At 38.1% G+C, this 19807-nt stretch overlaps 1 protein-coding gene and 2 long non-coding RNA genes across 6 annotated transcripts; 2 read left to right on the forward strand and 1 right to left on the reverse strand.

Moving 5' to 3' along the window:
- The first annotated feature begins 319 nt into the window (after positions 1–319).
- LOC111326629 (polyunsaturated fatty acid 5-lipoxygenase) lies at positions 320–12918 on the forward strand. Of its 2 annotated transcripts, none has more exons than XM_022931031.2 (11): positions 320–504; positions 3472–3738; positions 4734–5071; positions 5364–5517; positions 5640–5749; positions 6300–6486; positions 6816–7180; positions 7370–7476; positions 8070–8151; positions 9346–9564; positions 10322–12918. In XM_022931031.2, the coding sequence occupies exons 1-11, from the start codon at positions 408–410 to the stop codon at positions 10553–10555; spliced, it is 2160 nt and encodes a 719-aa protein (XP_022786766.1). In that variant the 5' UTR covers positions 320–407; the 3' UTR covers positions 10556–12918. The 2 variants fall into 2 exon arrangements, with proteins under 2 accessions (XP_022786766.1, XP_088614834.1); XM_088758708.1 differs by lacking the exon at positions 320–504 and adding an exon at positions 1995–2290.
- Positions 12919–14807: 1889 nt separating this feature from the next.
- Positions 14808–16246, forward strand: LOC148731961 (uncharacterized). Its single transcript, XR_016000650.1, has 2 exons — positions 14808–15128; positions 15336–16246. It is a non-coding gene; the product is annotated as an uncharacterized LOC148731961 (long non-coding RNA).
- Positions 16247–17473: 1227 nt separating this feature from the next.
- Positions 17474–19757, reverse strand: LOC148731962 (uncharacterized). 3 transcript variants are annotated; one of them, XR_016000649.1, is made up of 3 exons: positions 19484–19757; positions 19116–19276; positions 17474–17828 (listed from the first exon to the last, which is right to left on the reverse strand). It is a non-coding gene; the product is annotated as an uncharacterized LOC148731962 (long non-coding RNA). The 3 variants fall into 3 exon arrangements; XR_016000647.1 differs by having other exon boundaries at positions 17474–17989; XR_016000648.1 differs by having other exon boundaries at positions 17474–17989; positions 19112–19276.
- Between the last annotated feature and the right edge of the window lie 50 nt (positions 19758–19807).

Genomic DNA, 19807 nt, shown 5'->3' on the forward strand with positions numbered 1-19807 from the left:
TTGCTCGACAAACTACTCTGAATTACTAGCCGAATTAAACACAACGATAGACGTTGTTTTAAGAAAAGTACGAATGTTCCGGGCTCAGTGAAAACCTTCTATTAATTTTACTAGAATTCTACTTAACTACTGTACTGCGTAACTAAGGCCTGGAAATATGTAAAAGTGAACAGTATATCTTTTTTTCAAACTTGCCTATTCTTCTAAGAACGACTATTTTTTTATTTATCACCCGCCGGGCCTCCGTAACAAGGCAGGAGAAAAAAAAAAAAAACAATTGTTTATTTTTAATTTTTTATAGTACCTCCGACCCGTGACAGGTTGTCAAGTTTGTAACACGAACACTAATAGCAAACAGTTTTATTAAACCCTCAAGTCCTCCATACTCCAGTTTACTTTTCATCATCATGTTAAGCAAGTTGACGTTGTTCTTCATTTTGGTGGCCCCTACAAAAACTTCTAATACCGCCGATTTAGGACACAAAGGAGCTCTCAAAAACTCAGGTAAGAAGAGGCTAGGATTTTTTTCTTAATTCCTGTTAAACATGCGAATGAAATTTTATAGTTAGTTACACTAATGAAGCCAACTCCGAGGACACAACGATCTTGGATGATGAATTATAGTTTTTAGGAAGAGTCAAACAAAACGTGCTACTTCGCTTTTGTAATTCATCTTATTGCATAATGCCTCGTGCCCAAAACCCATTTCACCCATTTCTACTTGCTTGTTCTCCAGTCATTCAGTGAATGGCTCAAATTGAAGCTATCATCTCTGAAAGCCGGCAGACCTTGTCACACTGGGTTATCACTGATCTTATTTAACTCGAACATATTCTCGAAAACTCGGCTACTTTTGGTCGCTTTTCAAGATGTCAAGTACAAATCGTTCATCGCGTGTATCACCAGTTTTCAGGAGCGGGTTTAATGTTGGTGTTCACGGTAGGGGGGGAATAAACGCAAACTGAACAGGGTCTTCACAGACCGCGGGTGAGTTTTCCTCGATAACATTCAAGACAAGTCAAAGAAATTTTAGGTGCATCAGGCAGGGGTCGAGCCTATGGCCCTCTAGAAAAGTTGTAGCTATTTACGACTCAGTTATTGAAGACTCGAGATACCTCAGCAATCAAACCTGCCGTTTTCATTCATATACTTGCGAAAAACATAACTGATTGTTTTTCTTTACAACGCTGCTAAGCGCCAATGAGTCGCCGCTATTCAATTGAAACATAGAAACTAACAAGGAAAGTTATCAGGAGGCTTCTTTAACACGTTGATTTTTGTAAGGTCGCAAGAATTTCTTTTTTTAGTAATTATTTCAGTAAAAACACTGACTTTGTCTCTGTCTGAGATTGTTTGCTTTTTCACTGGTCTAGAAATAACAGTTGGCCAAAGAAAACCGAGAGATGACATTTAGTTAGATTAGTTTATGTCGAGTGCATCTGTTCCCTGTAAATTTTATTCCTTGAGTAAATGGCTACCATAACTACAATCCATGTGGCCTTTTATGTCCTCATTTTCACCCTCAGTTTGAAAGACACTTGTTTCAAATTTTCGTGACCTTCTCCAAGGCCACCTGCAATCGTATGAAAAGAACATGCAACGATAGCCCGCTGAAGATTTTAATGAATTTTACCATGGCAGAAAGATCAATTACTAAGGCGAGTATTCCTAACAAAAAAATATTACATTTTTATCAAAATTTGTAGAAAAATTGAAAAACAAACACAACATGTTTTTACCCAGTTTACTTGGAGTTTTTCATTCAAGGTTCCTCTTGTAAGATCCATACGTTTTCGCTATCCGTGCAAAGTTTTGGTGTCTAGGTGGAGATTCGACAAGAATACATGTTTTTTTTTTATTTTTTTTTTATAAACATCAGTCACCTGTTCTCTGGCATGATGAGCCATGTTACATTATCTATCCGAGTGTTACTGGTTGCCACGTGGACATAACTGAAACAGTTCTTCACAGTGGCTGTGGGTGTACATTGTCTTCTTCGTGAAGAAGGTTCAACAGTGACTCAGAGAGAATTGACACATCACCTGGGAATGCAAATATAATTTGAACCAGACCTTACTCTTCTTGTTGGGGAAAATTCTGCGTGTCATCTTAAACTCAGGTCATGAATGTTTCGGAAGTGACCTTTTTTATGTTCATAATTTCGCCTGGACACCAAAATCAGAATTAGTTTTACCCAGTTGTAAACTTTTGGGTAGGGCCACTCTACCCTTGTTAGGGAGTTTAAGGAAACCAAGAATGCAACAGCAACGGGAACGTCATTAAACAAAAGGTTCGTTACAAATGTTTGTTAATTTCGTTGCGTTCTCAACAACAACGAAAATTACCAAACTTTGCGTTATTTAGACGGAAAGTGAACAACGACGACTATTTGTTTTTTTTTTAATTTTCATATATAATTTAACGCTGTGTTCCATATTCAGTTTTGTAATAGTTTTGACAGTGAGAAACAAACTAAATGACTTAAGAGTATCACGATATTCGAAGGTAAAATAGAAGTTGGTTTTTTAACTGACGTTGTCCACGGCGTCGCTGTTGTAGTTTCTTGAGGTCCCTGTTATCAGACTTGACTACCGATTCATTGTTCCGTCAGCGGACTGAACTTTTGAGTCATCAAAATATTAATCCGGCAGATGCGAAACGGCGTCTGTAATTAGTAGACGACACTTGTGTATGAAAATAAGTAGGAGCTCTCAAGCATAATTGTATCCGGTTATTTTTGGTGAAATTCAATAGCTCTTTTCACCATCTTAAATCAGTTTTTCAAAAGGCACTATTTTATACTTGGAAGGTTAAATGGCCGAGGTTTTCCTTTTTTTGAAGCTCTTTAGGCCAAAAATGGCGATTGCACTTGATTGAAAATGGTGGTTAAACTGAGTGGAGTGCAATTTGGTCCGAATTCATACAAGTGATTTCGAAATTGGACGAGCGTGCAGCGCGAGTTTGATTTGAAATCGCAAGCACGATTTCATACCAAAATTGCACGATGCAAAGTTTAATTACTAATTTTTTACATGCATTTCGAAATCGCAAAATTCAGCATATTATGGATCCGGAGCTGAGCTGGTTTGAAAAAGTTGTTTAAACAAGCCTTGGAATAAGATTAGTCGTTGTGTTTTAATAAAGATCTCTCGCAGGTTGAGGAAAAGATGCGATTTAGGGCCAAAACCGGTGCGATTCGTGAATAAATCGCATCAAAAAGAGCCAATCAGATTGCGAGGATCACCATTGGTTTCAAAATTGATGTAAAAAAGCCCGTACTTTCCTATGTTTTCACCTTTCATGTAGCAGATCGTGTCTCCTCACCAATAATGCAAAGTGATAGAAGAGGGAATTGTAAGTTACTGGCCCTGGATAATTGTACATTGATACTGGGCTGTCAAGGATTAAAACAGTCAAAACAGTAGCTTAAACTTCCGTTAACAAACAGAAACTCTTTTCCGTTTAATTTAGATCCACAGTTATACCAAAGTGAAGGATGCTACGAAGCAAAGTCAATGCAAGATGCTGGTGTTAATCTCGGATACCTTGGTAATTTTGCTATCAGCGAATGCGCTGAGCTTGCCTTAAAAAGAGGTTTCTCCGAGTTTGGTCTTTTTCAAGGAGGCTTGTGTAAAGGTGGAAGCAATCTGCAAGGAATGGTTTCTGAAACTTCTGTTACCTGCAGAAATGGTGTGGGAGGAGAGGATTCTGTGGAACTGTACTCGCTTAAGCTGTCAGGTCAGATATCAGTTTGTATTCCTACGCGAAGTTAAAGGTGCCTTCTGATCGGTTGTCAGTAAACAAAACCAAAGGAAGCGCAATCATGGGTCCAATAATCACGCTGTTTTAACAAAGATAAATCACAGAGGAGACCAATAAGAACTCAAAGTGCTCCTACGTAATGGGCTAAAGCGTGAGAAAACGCGCGAGTGCAAATCGCGATCGCTTTAAGTTGGCATTTGATTTGTTAAGGTGATGCTAGTTATCTAAATCTACCGCCAGGAGAACTTAAGTCAAACCGATGTGATTCGACTCACAATTAGAAATTGCTGTAAGGAAAAAAGTTAAGTTATTGTGTTGAAACGACTCTGTTCGAGCCTTTTCTCTCACTGAAGGTTCCTGTTCAAAATAGAATTTATGAATACACCGAGATATGTCCATTTGAATATTAACAGGAAGATAGTCTAAGTGAAACGTTAAAGCTAAACTTACCTTAGTTAACTTAAGTACGTAAATCTGCGGAAAATGGCTTCTCAATCAATGGAAAACCAAAGTTAAGATAGATTCTCTCCTACTTATCATTGCTAGACCAGAGATATACAAACAATATATTGAAAGTGAAAAGGGTTCAACGCAGGGTTGGCGTAGTGGTGAGTGCGCTCGCCTTCCCCCAATGTGTCCCGGGTTTGATTCCCGGACCCGGCGTCATATGTGGATTGAGTTTGTTGGTTCTCTACTCTGCTCCGAGAGGTTTTTCTCCGGGTACTCCGGCTTTCCCCTCTCCTCAAAAACCATCATCATTTGAATTTATTTAATTCAGAGTTAATTTGGATTTACACACGACCCCACAAGCTGTTCAGCTTTAAACATTATCGTGTCTAAATAAAGGTGTTATTATTATTATTATTATTATTATTATCATTATTATTAAACAACGAAATTTTAACAACAACTGAAACACATTCCTCCCTTTAACATTCTCGAAATTGATATTTTATCTTTCTCACTGACAGCCATTGCCTGTCCAATTGAGTCTTCGGACAAAGCCAGTAAATCATGCCAGACACAGAGACAACATGAAACAGCTAAAACCAGAGAGGATTACGAACTCAGCAAAGGCGATGACTACTTAAAAATTCCACGCATTAACAAGAACACAGCGGAAGTGTTCCTCATGCTGAAAAAAGACCCCTTGGATAATCACTGGATCTCATTGTACAACCAAACTATTTACAAAAACTTTGGTCTTTTCTTTTTACTTAATAATTTAACGGGAGGAAAAGATATTGATTACAATAAAGTATACAAGTTCTTCGTTGATCGTCAACGACATCAACACTTTGTCCGTCCGGTATGGATTACTCTTAGCGATATTTACATGAATTAGCTAATGCTTCTCTAATGAAATCTCGAGTTTTGATAGTTTTAAACTACCCGGAGATACCTGTGTATAGGGCTTCAAGTAGCTGACTATAAAATATATCTAAAGGAAGCAGGTTATATTATGGTTTTTTAGAATTACATCGTTTCCTTAAATTTGTTGTCACCTATGACCGTCATAGTTGACTGCATTAATTAGGTCTGCATGACCTTTCTTAAACAGTTTGTCGTAGAGTTTAATGAGCTTATTTCTTTTTTCGTAGGAAGACCAAAAGTTTTTTCGTTTTGCTTTTCAAGACACGAGCAACCCATTTAAAGATGTATCTGATCTGTCTCTTTGGAGAGATGATGACATCTTTACTGATCAGCGATTGGCTGGTATGAACCCAATGGCCATTCAGAGGGTTTCGAGTCCAGGTGATCAGGCCATCATTTGGATGATAACTTACAAAGCGCACTCATAGAGATCATGACATAAATCACTTCACTTTAAAGGCTTTTCATCCTTCTAGATATTTCTTTTCATTTGAACCTTTCAGGCAAGCGAGGAGGAGTGAGCTGGAAAAAATTGTGTGGAAAGTTAAACCCAAGATTCGACTGGCAAGGAGCGATACAAGACGTGCTTGGAAAGAGTATATCAGTTAATCGGGTGCGTGTGCCATTTGGGGACATTATTTATGGGTTCTGATGTCACATTCTTTCTTTATAACACTTCTAGCTTGTTGCGTTTGAAGTAGTAGCATGGTTCTGTTTCGAGGGGGATGGGGAGGGGGTGGGTTTGGAAGTGGTTTGTAAAAGATTTCTGTTTCGCAGTTTACATTTCCTTGGTGCCACCCAGACTCGACCCTAAGGCGCTTTTCCCTTGAATGTGCCTTTCTCTCTAAAATCTAGTGCTTGGGACGAGGTTGAGTACGCAAGATGATGTATTCGTCTCGACCGAAGCTTGTTTAAGAATTAGATGCCTCCAATTTGTAACTACCTAAGTTGAAGAATGTCTTCCTAGTCATTCATTCAATTGAAAGCGGCTGTGTTTAATTCCGAAATAGGAGCGTTAATCGTCCCCCTTCCCCACCCCGCATGGAAAAGAGAACACAACGCACAAAGTATGAATCTAAGGAAATGCGTGCTCAAATTTGTACAAAGACGTCTCAAATACGCAAGCGGCAAAGGTTAATTCAAAGCTCTTGCACCTGTAACAGGCAATACGCGGAGGTTATATCTTCGTGGTACACTATCCCTTATATGACGGACTAAATACGGTGAAGGATCCTCTTGGAGAACTGATGGAAGCAAACTCACCAATCGCCATATTTGCATCTAAACCCAGTCATCAAAAGCTCCCAAACAGGCTAAAACCAGTGGCCATTCAGATAAACAGTTCCCCAGGTAACATATCCACAAAGTTATACGTTTGCATATTTACCACAGTACCACGAAATTATACTGGAAAACTCTCTACCAACAAATCACGACATAAATGCTGGATGGATTTCACACTTTGCGAAAACATATCAATAAAACCTCGTATCTTATTCTTTGTTCCAATTAATGATAGATTCCAGTTGTACATCCAACACCACTGAATTTGTTGCTTTGTTGATTTCTTATGATGCCAAAGAATGCAGAGACAGGGAAAACCCTCAGCAAGCGGTATTCTGTTGCATTAATCAGATCTAACATGTAAAAACTTCCCATCTTACTTCTATTCCCTCTAGATTCTCCAGTTTATACCCCAGAAAATAGCCAGTTATGGCAGATGGCTAAACATGTGCTCCAAGTTGCAGACTTCGCTCAAACTCAAATTGTGGAACATCTTTACAAAATCCATTTGTATATGGAGCCTATCTGTGTCTGCATGCATCGGCGCCTGTCAAAATTGCATCCTCTTCACCAGCTACTAAAGCACCATTGTAGGGGTCTGCTTGGAACAAACGCGCTTGGATATCCATTTCTGATGGCACCGGGTAATGGATCCATCGAAAAGCTCATGTCAGTTGGTCTACAAGGTGCTTTGACAATGATGAAAAGAGCCTATAAAGACCTTTCCTGGGAAGAAACGGATTTTTTAGCCAACATTGAGGTTGGTGCTGAATTATCTATTAAATTTTTTATATAAATCGTGTTCCTTAAAACATAATGGACAACTGAAGAAGGTGTAAAAAGCACTCATTGGAAAAAGAAACAAACACAAAAACAAATAAACAAAAATCAAAGGAAAGCAAAGTCTTACAAGACTGCATCAAGCTCATCTAAAAAGTTTTTTTGCTAGAAACGAGGCCTAGGAGACAAGAAGAAATTGCCATACTTTCCCTACAGAGACGATGGAGAACTGATTTATCATGAGCTGTCGGATATGGTCAAAGAATTCGTCGGGAAGTAAGTGTTTAAGAGTTGTTTCGTCCTTGGAAAAAGTCAAAGGTACGAAAATGGGTCTTTCTAACTTTAAACATAACCTCCAGAATTACTACGAATGTGTCGTACCTCTGACCGTTAAAAAAGTTTGTGTCACCGATGATGTTAAAGACTGAACATCCAGATGAAGTTTGAAGGTCCTCTTTCGTAAGTTCTTCTCTTGACTGAAGTTGGTTGAAATTATACATTGCAATTTTATCAGCAGTGTGATAAAAAAAATAAAAACTTTGGGTCAATGTCGCATCTGGTCGACTGCGCACCCACCCCTCTCTTCCCTAACCCAATATTATTCCTAACTTGTTATCAGTTGACTGTTGTTGGGTTAAGGGAGGGGTAGGTGCGCAGTCGCTCGGATACTAACGCAGTTGCTCTGAGATCTAACAAACCAAATACCAAGGGCTAACACGCTATGGAAACTATTTATCAAATTGTGGATTTTCAGAATCTAATAACCATTGGTTTTGGGTATTAGTTGAACAGGAGCCATATGCGATCGAAGTAGATCATTCTGGATTATTTTATTCCGCTGATCTATAACGTTCGCGGTGTCATTGAAGGTACTACAGATCCTGCAGAGAAGTCAGGAAGGACAAAGAGCTGCAAGATTTCGCATATGACGTCTCTGTGAAATCTGGAAAGGTAAAACTGTCACGTGACTACAGATAGGCCTAGGAGAAGGAAATCAGGGAGGAGATGGAAAAATCGTCCGAAAGTTATCAAACGAATGGGAAAAATGGTGGAGATTGTGAAATCGGGTCTGATATCATAATCAGAATGATAGGGGCAGGGTGCACTTTGCAAATCTTCATTTATTTTGTAAAAAATCTGTCATCAGTTTAGTGAGACTAGAACGCCCGCTGCTTTTTTTTTATCCTAGCAAATTTTGTCAAGCTTACCAATCTTTGAAGGCGCCGTCGTCCTGCCTCAGAGCAGGACAAGTTTTTATCAAGCATGAAAACTGACAGATTCCTCAATTTTCAAGTCACGATTTGAAGAAATACGTTAATCAGTAAAAAGAAAAAAAATTATCTCGCGCTTTTTAAATGCGAGTCTTTAAGACAGAAGGCCACCAAAATGTTCAATTTTTATGCAGGAATCAAACTGTTAAGACGGCGGATGAAAATCAGTACTAAGGATATTCAGAATGCAACTATCATGGCTCCCAAGTTTACGTTTAACCTGAACCCCAGCTCCAAGTACGGCTCAATTTGTATATTCTTAAGTGACAGCTGCTGGTTAAAAATATTTTGCCGTTTTATGATGCACCCACTCACGATTGACAAATTGAAGACTTGGCGGAGACAGATTTTGTCGAGATATGTGGTGGAGCAAAATAAATGTCGTCAGAAGTGCGCCTGAGCTTATAAACAAAGATTTTCACGAACTAACCTCTAAGTTTGTCTGCATCAGTTCTAAATTTACACTGAAAGGATAAATCAAGTACTCGACATAACCTTCAATAACATTTCTAAGGACCTCGATACGCATAAAAAATGATCTCGTTTGTTTTTCAATGTTCAACTCTTTTTCTTTAATGTTTGGGACTAGTAAAACCTTGATAAATGTATATCGCATCCTCTCGAGAGTCTGAGAAAAAGATGATCGCTTGATTCACTTAATGAGAAACGCGACTTGCAAAATCTCCGCGCGTATTGTATGTTAAACCATCAAATGAGGCGTCTATATAATGTAAACTCCTGGGTTACCAGTAATTGTGTTAGCTATTAAAGTTTATTTATTTATTTATTTATTTATACGGAAGTATTATGACTCCATGTTTTGCCTGTCTAAATTAAGGTTTGTATCCGACTTTCTGTATAAAATTTCCCTTAGGTGAAGGACTTTCCAACCAAAATTACATCCAAGTTGAGTCTAACGAGACACTTAGTTCGAATTATGTGGATGACGAGTGCCCAACACAGTGCCATCAACTATCCCGTGGATCATTACGGTGCTTTGACGTTTAACTCGCCGACAAAACTGTACAAAGATGAGGTGGCAGGTGCGGGTCATTATGGCTTCAGTAATCTCCCTAGGATGTTCACTAGTATGGTAAGTATTTCTTATATCAGGCGCCTACTTGTAAACAAAAGACAAGACTGGACACTCGTGTCTTCGCAAAGTGCACCTTAACTTTTCCAATTCATATATTCCCGGTTCCGGAGGGCCTCTACTTAGGATGAAAGAAAGTTTCTTATTTTCCAGCTGTGATTCGTAGAGTACAAATAACGCTCAAAATGAACACAAATATTTCGCGTTATTTGTACTCCAGAGAACTGGTTAGACAGGACTTCTCGCATCGCACTCCCGTAAATAAATATCCGCGAAATTAGCCCGCACTGAAATAACAATTTGGCGTGTTGGATAATAAATCTCTTATTAAACATTTTGTTGTGTAATATCGCTGAGTATTTTTACTCGTTAATTTGGTAATATCAGCTAAGTTGAAATAGTGAATTGGCCCCCGTAAAGAGTTAAAAAGCTGACGTTTCGAACGTTAGCCCTTCGCTCTGACGAAGGGCTAACGCTCAAAACGTCAGCTTTTTAACTCTTTACGGTGGCCAATTCACTATTTCAACTTAGTTGATATTACCAAATTACCTCTTTACCCCCACCGACGCAGCACCACAGTTTCTTTAGAAACTTATCCCCTTTATTTTTACTCGTTGTTTGTATTTTGACTCGCTCTACGCACTCGTCAAAATACAGCACAACTCGTAAAAATACTCAGTGATGCTACACAAAAAAATGTTTAATAAGATATATTTACTCAGCGGTCATCATATTTTATTTAATTGTTTCTCTACAGACTCAGTCAGCATTAGCTATGACTCTGGCAGCAATGCGTTACGACTCTCTCTTAGACTTCGTGCCAAAATTCCCGGACGAAGAAGGAAAGTTTGTCCTTCAGAAGTATCAAGGCCGCCTGCACGGCAAAGTGACGCCTATAATAACCCAAAGGAATAAGCAGAGATTCAAGGAGGGCCATCTGCCTTATCCCTATCTCTTGCCAGCTTGGATAGCTAATAGTATTCATACTTAGGCCCAATCATTACCCAGCAGGGACGAAGAGAGACTTGGGCTTCATTAGTTATGGAGTAGATGTTCATTTAAACTGAAGTTTTATCTCGTAAATCAACGAGTTTCAATAATATTTATAATCCGCGAAAGGTAAGAATTTGACATATAATTATAATATCATCCAGTCTTGGTTTGATAGTAGTGCGCACTGCAAAATGGTATGAAATGGTAGATATACAGGAATAAAATCTCATTACGAAAACGAATGGCGTACAGTGGCTCAGAATTCATAGAATATATACCGTCAAATTTATTATTATACATTCTTTTCCGTCACACCTACAAACAATAGATTTTATATGTGGAGAAGTGACGTCTTAACTACTGACAATAGTTTTATGCGCTCTTTTCTTCACAAGTGCAGCTCAGGAATATGCATAATAAAACAATTATTGGATTCGGTTTTCGCATGATAGCGATAATTATCAAGGCCTCAGTTTATCTTATCTGTCTCAGCCTTCGGCTTCGGCAGATAACACAAACCTTGGCCTTGATAATTATCGCTATCATGTGAAAACCGAATCCAATAATTGTTGATTGACGATTCCTTTTCCAGTGTTCTGGCGAAGGAGACATTTAACACAGCATCTCATTCTAAGTTTCACTCGTTTGAAATTAATTTGGAATTTAAGTTAAAGACACTGCATCAAAAGGCATCGTTATCAGATTGGCGCGAAATCCACTTTAATAATTTGTATCGGTTCTAAATCTTACGAGACAGCAGATTCTTCCTTCAGTTGTTCTTCTGGCGTCATAGTTTTCTGTTCTTTCAAATTCGTGGTCTGACAGCTGGCTGATGGTGGAACTGAAACGATCGAATTTAGGAAACAACCCTTCTTTGCTGAAGTATTCTCACGTTTGATGATGCTAACGTCAGGACCGGTTGGCGATGGAATAATCAGACAGAAAGGGATCTGAAAATGCATAAATTGGGTGTTTAAGGCATTACACCCTTTTTCTTAAGTACCCCGATCTGTCCAGCTGAATGGCCTCGATTTTTCAACCTGTCTTCGCTGGCATAGAATATAAATCTTTGCATCACATCAGCAATCATCCCTCAGAAATTCGCTGTCGAACGAAGCTGACGAACCGCGAGAAATTAGAGATTCATGCGATCATTAAAATGATTGTTTGGTCACGCATTCCCTGTGATTGGGACCTTAAGTTATCTTAAGTCGCCTAAAGTCGCCTTAAGTCGCCTTAAGTTGCCCGAAGTCGCTATTGCTTACGCAATGTTATAAGGGTTCCACCCTTCCCAATTGACCCCATACACCCCACTCTAATCATGTTGTGTTTTGCAAGGGATTCTGTAAATATTTTTAAGGTTTATGGAGAGACTGTTGCTAACTTTGATTATATCACTTCAGTCATATAAAATCTCTTTAAGTCGCCTTAAATCGCCTAAAGTCGTAATGTTTTTTCTGCCAATTAATGTTGCTTAAGTCGCCCTAGGTCGCCTTAAATCGCCTAAAGTCACCCAAAGCATTATGTCCAAAGTTATGGCGACTTAAGGCCTCAGTGTAGGGCTTATTGGGGTGATGATTTCATTTGCAGTTGTGAAATTATTGATCGGTAAGACGTAAAGGTGATGCACCAGGGTTTTTCAATTTTTTTTTTCGTGCACCAAACTATAAAATAAAGATTAGCAGTTTAAAGAGGAAATATATATATATATATATATATAATGTTCACTTTCTTTCAATCGAAACGCAGACTTCCTCTATGGTCGAAAATGACCACACTCATCAGGTAATTTCAACGATTGACCGTTAACTTACAATAGCCAGTAATTGTAATTGTAAGTTAACGGTCAATCGTTGAAATTACCTGATGAGTGTGGTCATTTTCGACCATACGAAACAGAGCTGTCGTAATAAAACGATGAACTACCTCTGAAGTCTTGAACCAGTTCGTTATATTTATCAATGCTCCTCTAAGAGTTGAGCGCTCTTCGAAATACATTCAAATCTAGTCCACGAATATACATATAATTATGATCAATGGTAGCAAAGCTTCAGTTCATCGTTTTAATGCTTAAAACGATGCTTAAAACGATCGCATTAAAACGATGAACTGAAGTTTTGCTACCATTGATCATTATTATTATCACTGCTCCACCCATAGTTGAGTGCTCTATAGATTTATTCTACTCAAGTTCAAGAATTATATATATATTTATTAAAAACTAGATAATTGGATAATGCAATTCAAGAATTTTTATTGGCTTAGCCATTATGGTATATGAGCCAATATACCATAATCTAATATCTGTACATTGTAACATCCGGTTTCTTCTTACAAAATAAAGTCGAGAAGATTTGTCAAGTACCTTGGGGGTGTTTTTTTTAATAAAACAATTATTCCACTCGCGCTTGTTGGATATGAGATGATTATAGCCTCGTTGGCTATCTATCACCTCATATCCAACGCGCGCTCGTGGAATAATTGTTAAATATATGTGTATACATATATACTTATAAACGATGGTAATGAATAATCTTGTCAATAAAATCCCCTGATGAGCGAGCAATCACATAAGAGGCTTGTAGGGATAAAAACGTAGTCGTCGCATTTTTCTATTCAACATGTATATATACATATATATCAGTATATATTTAACAATTATTCGCCGAAGGCGAGGTGAATATCGTCTAATAATCCCCGAGACGAAGTCGGGGGGGGATTATTCGACAATATTCACCGAACCTGAGGCGAATAATTGTTTTAGTATAATTTCAGAGCTGAGCAACAGAGAAATTTCTAAAATCATAACATTTTAGTAAATTTTATTTCAACATTTTATATAAGCCGCGTGGAGCGGTTTATAAAGCGTCATATAAGGAACCGCTCGACCAATCAGATTGCTGGAAACTCTTTATATATAACTAACTGCAGACAGTACTGTTTCGGCCTTCTGGGCCTCATCAGTGCAGTGCTGATGCTAGGATGGGGGAGAACCGAGACGGTCACCCCGAACTACCCCACGTTTGTGGTAAATAGAATAAATGTTTGAAAAGAAAATTTGCCCTGAGCGGGATTTGAACCCACGTCCCCCCTGTTAATAGTCAGGTGTGATGACCCGACTACACTATCAGGACAACCATGCTGGCAACACAGCAATCGAAGATGTGATTTACGTGATCGGAGACGTGGTGTCCCGGGAAACTTAATTTTCAAGGTGACAGAGTAGGGGAAGCCCATAACCCCATATGAAACCCAACTAAGGATCTATTAAAGATACACGACCGAAGTCAACTTAGCGGATGACAAAGGAGGATCCAATTACGGATACAGGCTAATTTCAATTAAACATACCATGTTTATTCCTGATAGTGTAGTGGTCATCACACCTGACTAGTAACAGGGGGGACGTGGGTTCAAATCCCGCTCAGGGCAAATTTTCTTTTCAAACATTTATTCTATTTAAGTATGATTATTTGGGGTGTACAGGGTCAGGGTTTCCCTCGTATACAGAATATATATATATAGGGGTGTGAAAGATGTAGGCTAACCATGTTTATTCCACTTACAATATATTTAACAATTATTCGCCTCAGGTTCGGTGAATATTGTCGAATAATCCCCTCGACTTCGTCTCGGGGATTATTCGACGATATTCACCGAACCTGAGGCGAAAAATTTTTTTAGTATAAGTTCAGAGCTGAACAACAGAGAAATTATAAAATCATAACATTTTAGTAACATTTATTAACATTTTATTTTAATATTTTATATAAAGCGCATGGAGCGGTTTATACAGCGTCATATAAGGAACCGCTCGACCAATCAGATTGCTGGAAACTCTTTGCTCAGCTCTGAAATTATACTAAATATATAGCTATATATACACATATATATAATTTCCTAATCCGATGATTAGGGAGACAGCAGAGTCTTAATACCCAGGCCCTCTGATGAAGATGGTGGGGCCATCACCAATAACAACCTCGCCAGCATCCAATCTCTTCAGAATTCCACGCTTCTGATTATGAGCAGAGATTAGAAGGCAGATAAGTCTTACTGCGAAGACAAGTGCTACAAGTTCAGTTTCTGTTAGGTGAAGCGAACCTTCTCGGCTGTCATGTTCACCCATCTGTAGATTCGGTCAATATTTTCGTGCACTTTACACCCTCCTCAAAGTAACCTTGTCTCTCAATCACGCATCACGTGATGTAAACAACAGGAAGAGAAAATGCGCTGTGTTTTAGCAGAGAGGCATTTTGTCTGCGCATGCGCGAGTGGAATTGGTTTTTCGCGTTCGGCGCCATTGGTGAAGTTTTCGACGCGTTTCTGCGAGGTTTCAACTGGACGATCGCCACCTTTTTGTAATATTTTTGGAAGATGGATGAAGGAGTATGACAAGTTCACCAACATTTCTAACTCTGTGGATACTCGTGGTGTGTGCTGGCTCTTCAGTTGAGGATATTTTAATGATCAAAGTGCGAACAAAACGCGAAAAAAGCCCGCGAAAACTTAAGTTTGAGATTTGATTTACTGAAGATCAAAATGTACACATGAGACAACAAACCTTGAAGGTTAGTCTTAAGATGTTGATGTTTTATTTTTGTGAATCACCAAGTTGTATGTGGAGACGATCGTGAGATATTTGATCCGAGGAAAGATGGAAATTTAGATTTTGATCTTATTTTACTTCAACTTCGAAGTAAAATTGCGTTAAGTTTGAGGTGGCCCCCAAGCATCAAATCACTTTAAATAACATCGCCTTTTCGTTCTCTATACAGTCATATAGGACACGAGGCTTTAAAAAATGTTCCAGCTTCTGGAGTAAGTTGCTCTTACTACAACCCTCAGCGAATTATTTTTCGGGAGGTTTTGGTGGATTTTCCAAGTCATGATCCAAAACCGTCTTTGGCCTTTTTGCTCTCCTAGTCTGTTGTACATGGTAGGTAGGCATGTGTCTTAACAATTGTTATCGTCTTACCTCAATCAACTCCGGTTTTGGCTTATTTTTTTTAGTGTGTTTTTGTGGTAATTTTTACTATTGCCTTTTCGAGCTTCATGTGCTAACTAGAGGAAAAACTTTGGTAAAACTTATTTATCACTTGGCCCCCAAGTCCCTCACTATTGTCAGTTAATTGTTTATTTATCTAGCTTTCGGTCTAACTAGTCCATTAACCTCAAAAAAGTGCGTGGGCTTTGTCTCATGAGTAAAACTGGTGCCGTTTTCTTCGTGTTCATGTGTTATTCGAAATGAATGGCGTCAGCTGTATTCTGTCCTGTTCATTTCAGTAGAATGCTTTGCCTTGCGAAATGAATGTTGAGTCGAAGTGCACCATGAATTTCAAACCAGTTGAGTTATATTTCACTTTGCTGTATGTATCGTGATCATGAAATTCTTATTTCTTAAGATTGATGATATGAATTAACTTTTATGTTCTCTTCTGTTTAAGGTAATGTGAAGTGACCCAATAATTGGTAGTATAGATAGAATGGATGGCTGTGACATTTACTGTGGCAAGCTGTTATTCAAGAATTTGTCATTATTTCCAGAAACTTACCACTGGTTTAAATTATTAGTCTTTTTTTCTCTGTACCCAACTTGCCTAGACTAATATGCTATATGGGAGTTATGTCTACTTTATTTGTAAAATTGGTAAAATTACCAATAAAATTTCCGATAAAGTTTTCAGAAGTTTTGTCAGATTTCATTGAAAATGAATGTGAGGAGTTATCAGTCATATTCCTTAAGAGTGTTTAAGCTTCCAGGATGAGAGCTTCTTCACTGATACTATCAGCTGTACAAGTTCTCGTCAAATTGTCACATAAATGTCATAATTTAATAGGTTGAAAAGTAAGGTTGCTGAAGGTGTATGTGATGTTTTTGGGCAGTCTCTGGGCTTTTACATAGATCAACCAGAGAGGCATTTTGTCTGCACGTGTTCAGTAAATTTTTGTTTGAAGTGGATAACTGCTGCTACATGCCTGTGTGGGTTTCCTGTAAAAAAAGTGAAGCAGGAAAATGCGGTGGAAAACCATAGTAGAGTGAGTTCTTGAGACAACTTTTCTTGTCATTTTTCCCTCTGTAACTTAGACAGAAGCACCCTAGTCTTAATATGGTTGTGTGGTGTGAAAGGAAGTCACATTGATTGATTTTCCAAATGCAAAAGTGTGTGCAATCGAGTTCAATTCCTTTGAGTGTTTTAGAGCTTAAACTGCTAGTGCAATGTATTTGCAATTTCAGCAAAAAGTAGAAGTTCACAGAAGTTTAGGTTTTGGTTGAAAAGTTTTTTTTAACAAATCACAACTGAATCAATTATTTTCCTAATAAAAAATATATTTGACTTCATCCATCCTTTTACAGCCCAAAAACATAACCCTCAACAGATGAGAATTGCACCATAAGTAGAGAGGTGTGTACAAAAAAAGAAAGACCACCCTGTTGCCTGAATGTGAATAGAATCAAATAGCAAATTATGAGTTTCCAGTTGTAATAATAATAGTTAAATGAATCAATTATTTTCCAAATAAAAATTATATTTGACTTCATCCATCCTTCTTAAAGCCCAAAAACATCACATACACCTTTTGCAACCTATTAAGTTACAAGAGTTATCTGACAATTTCATAAGCACCTGCACAGCTGATAGTATCAGTGAGGACAAAAACAAAACTTTTTCCTAGGGCTTGTATCCCCTGGGAACAAGACTGAATGAAGTCAGATTAAAATAACAAGGAGAGTTGTTTTTTTATGAAAATAAATCATTTACACCTATTAGAGTTTAGAGAAATAAGACTGAAGTCAAAAGGAGACTTTGATACTGCATATTAAGTGGTAACGAACACCAACCTGGCTGCTATGTAAAGAAATTTATAGACATTTGCCAGGGGGTTTAGCTGTGACAATTTTACAGGAGACAAATCATGTATGAATCACTCAAGAAATTTATTAGCTTTCATCCTGGAAGCTTAAACACTCTTAAGGAATATGACTGATAACTCCTCACATTCATTTTCAATGAAATCTGACAAAACTTCTGAAAACTTTATTGGAAATTTTATTGGTAATTTTACCAATTTTACAAATAAAGTAGACATAACTCCCATATAGCATATTAGTCTAGGCAAGTTGGGTACAGAGAAAAAAAGACTAATAATTTAAACCAGTAGTAAGTTTCTGGAAATAATGACAAATTCTTGAATAACAGCTTGCCACAGTAAATGTCACAGCCATCCATTCTATCTATACTACCAATTATTGGGTCACTTCACATTACCTTAAACAGAAGAGAACATAAAAGTTAATTCATATCATCAATCTTAAGAAATAAGAATTTCATGATCACGACACATACAGCAAAGTGAAATATAACTCAACTGGTTTGAAATTCATGGTGCACTTCGACTCAACATTCATTTTGCAAGGCAAAGCATTCTACTGAAATGAACAGGACAGAATACAGCTGACGCCATTCGTTTCGAATAACACATGAACATGAAGAAAACAGCACCAGTTTTACTCATGAGACAAAGCCCACGCACTTTTTTGAGGTTAATGGACTAGTTAGACCGAAAGCTAGATAAATAAACAATTAACTGACAATATACGTATATGTGCACGATCCTTCACAGTAAAGCACTATTTGAGCAATAGTGAAAATCAGACCTGAAAAAAATTTCAGGCCTGTACAGGATTCGAACCACTGACCTCTGTGATACTAGTGCAGCGCTCTACCAATTGAGCTAACAAGCCAACTGGGAGCAGGCCATCAAATTAATTCGACATAAACCCGTAGATGATAAATCAAACAACAACAAACATATGAAACATATGTATGAACTGCGGTTATGAAACGTATATGTGCACGATCCTTCGCAGTAAAGCACTATTTGAGCAATAGTGAAAATCAGACCTGAAAAAAATTTCAGGCCTGTATGGGATTCGAACCACTGACCTCTGCGATACTAGTGCAGCGCTCTACCAATTGAGCTAACAAGCCAACTGGGAGCAGGCCATCAAATTAATTCGACATAAACCCGTAGATAGTGCTTTACTGCGAAGGATCGTGCACATATATGTTTCATAACCGCAGTTCATACATATGTTTCATATGTTTGTTGTTGTTTGATTTATCATCTACGGGTTTATGTCGAATTAATTTGATGGCCTGCTCCCAGTTGGCTTGTTAGCTCAATTGGTAGAGTGCTGCACTAGTATCGCAGAGGTCAGTGGTTCGAATCCCGTACAGGCCTGAAATTTTTTTCAGGTCTGATTTTCACTATTGCTCAAATAGTGCTTTACTGCGAAGGATCGTGCACATCTACGTTTCATAACCGCAGTTCATACATATGTTTCATATGTTTGTTGTTGTTTAACTGACAATAGTGAGGGACTTGGGGGCCAAGTGATAAATAAGTTTTACCAAAGTTTTTCCTCTAGTTAGCACATGAAGCTCGAAAAGGCAATAGTAAAAATTACCACAAAAACACACTAAAAAAATAAGCCAAAACCGGAGTTGATTGAGGTAAGACGATAACAATTGTTAAGACACATGCCTACCTACCATGTACAACAGACTAGGAGAGCAAAAAGGCCAAAGACGGTTTTGGATCATGACTTGGAAAATCCACCAAAACCTCCCGAAGAATAATTCGCTGAGGGTTGTAGTAAGAGCAACTTACTCCTGAAGTTGGAACATTTTTTAAAGCCTTGTGTCCTATATGACTGTATAGAGAACGAAAAGGCGATGTTATTTAAAGTGATTTGATGCTTGGGGGCCACCTCAAACTTAACGCAATTTTACTTCGAAGTTGAAGTAAAATAAGATCAAAATCTAAATTTCCATCTTTCCTCGGATCAAATATCTCACGATCGTCTCCATATACAACTTGGTGATTCACAAAAATAAAACATCAACATCTTCAGACTAACCTTCAAGGTTTGTTGTCTCATGTGTACATTTTGATCTTCAGTAAATCAAATCTCAAACTTCAAGTTTTCGGGCTTTTTTCGCGTTTTGTTCGCACTTTGATCATTAAAATATCCTCAACTGAAGAGCCAGCACACACCACGAGTATCCACAGAGTTAGAAATGTTGGTTAACTTGTCATACTCCTTCATCCATCTTCCAAAATTATTACAAAAAGGTGGCGATCGTCCAGTTGAAACCTCGCAGAAACGCGTCGAAAACTTCACCAATGGCGCCGAATACGAAAAGCCAGTTCCATTCGCGCATGCGCAGACAAAATGCCTCTC

Source organism: Stylophora pistillata, chromosome 4, assembly GCF_964205215.1.
Source record: "Stylophora pistillata chromosome 4, jaStyPist1.2, whole genome shotgun sequence".
In the NCBI taxonomy this organism is placed as follows: domain Eukaryota; kingdom Metazoa; phylum Cnidaria; class Anthozoa; order Scleractinia; family Pocilloporidae; genus Stylophora; species Stylophora pistillata.

What these genes read in the sequence shown, in the direction of transcription:
- LOC111326629 (XM_022931031.2), top strand. Translation starts at nt 408, where the DNA reads ATGTTAAGCAAGTTGACGTTGTTCTTCATTTTGGTGGCCCCTACAAAA. An exon ending in GTACTCGCTTAAGCTGTCAG is followed by an intron (nt 3,739 to 4,733) that starts GTCAGATATCAG and finishes TCTCACTGACAG; the next exon opens with CCATTGCCTGTCCAATTGAG. An exon ending in AGAGTATATCAGTTAATCGG is followed by an intron (nt 5,750 to 6,299) that starts GTGCGTGTGCCA and finishes CACCTGTAACAG; the next exon opens with GCAATACGCGGAGGTTATAT.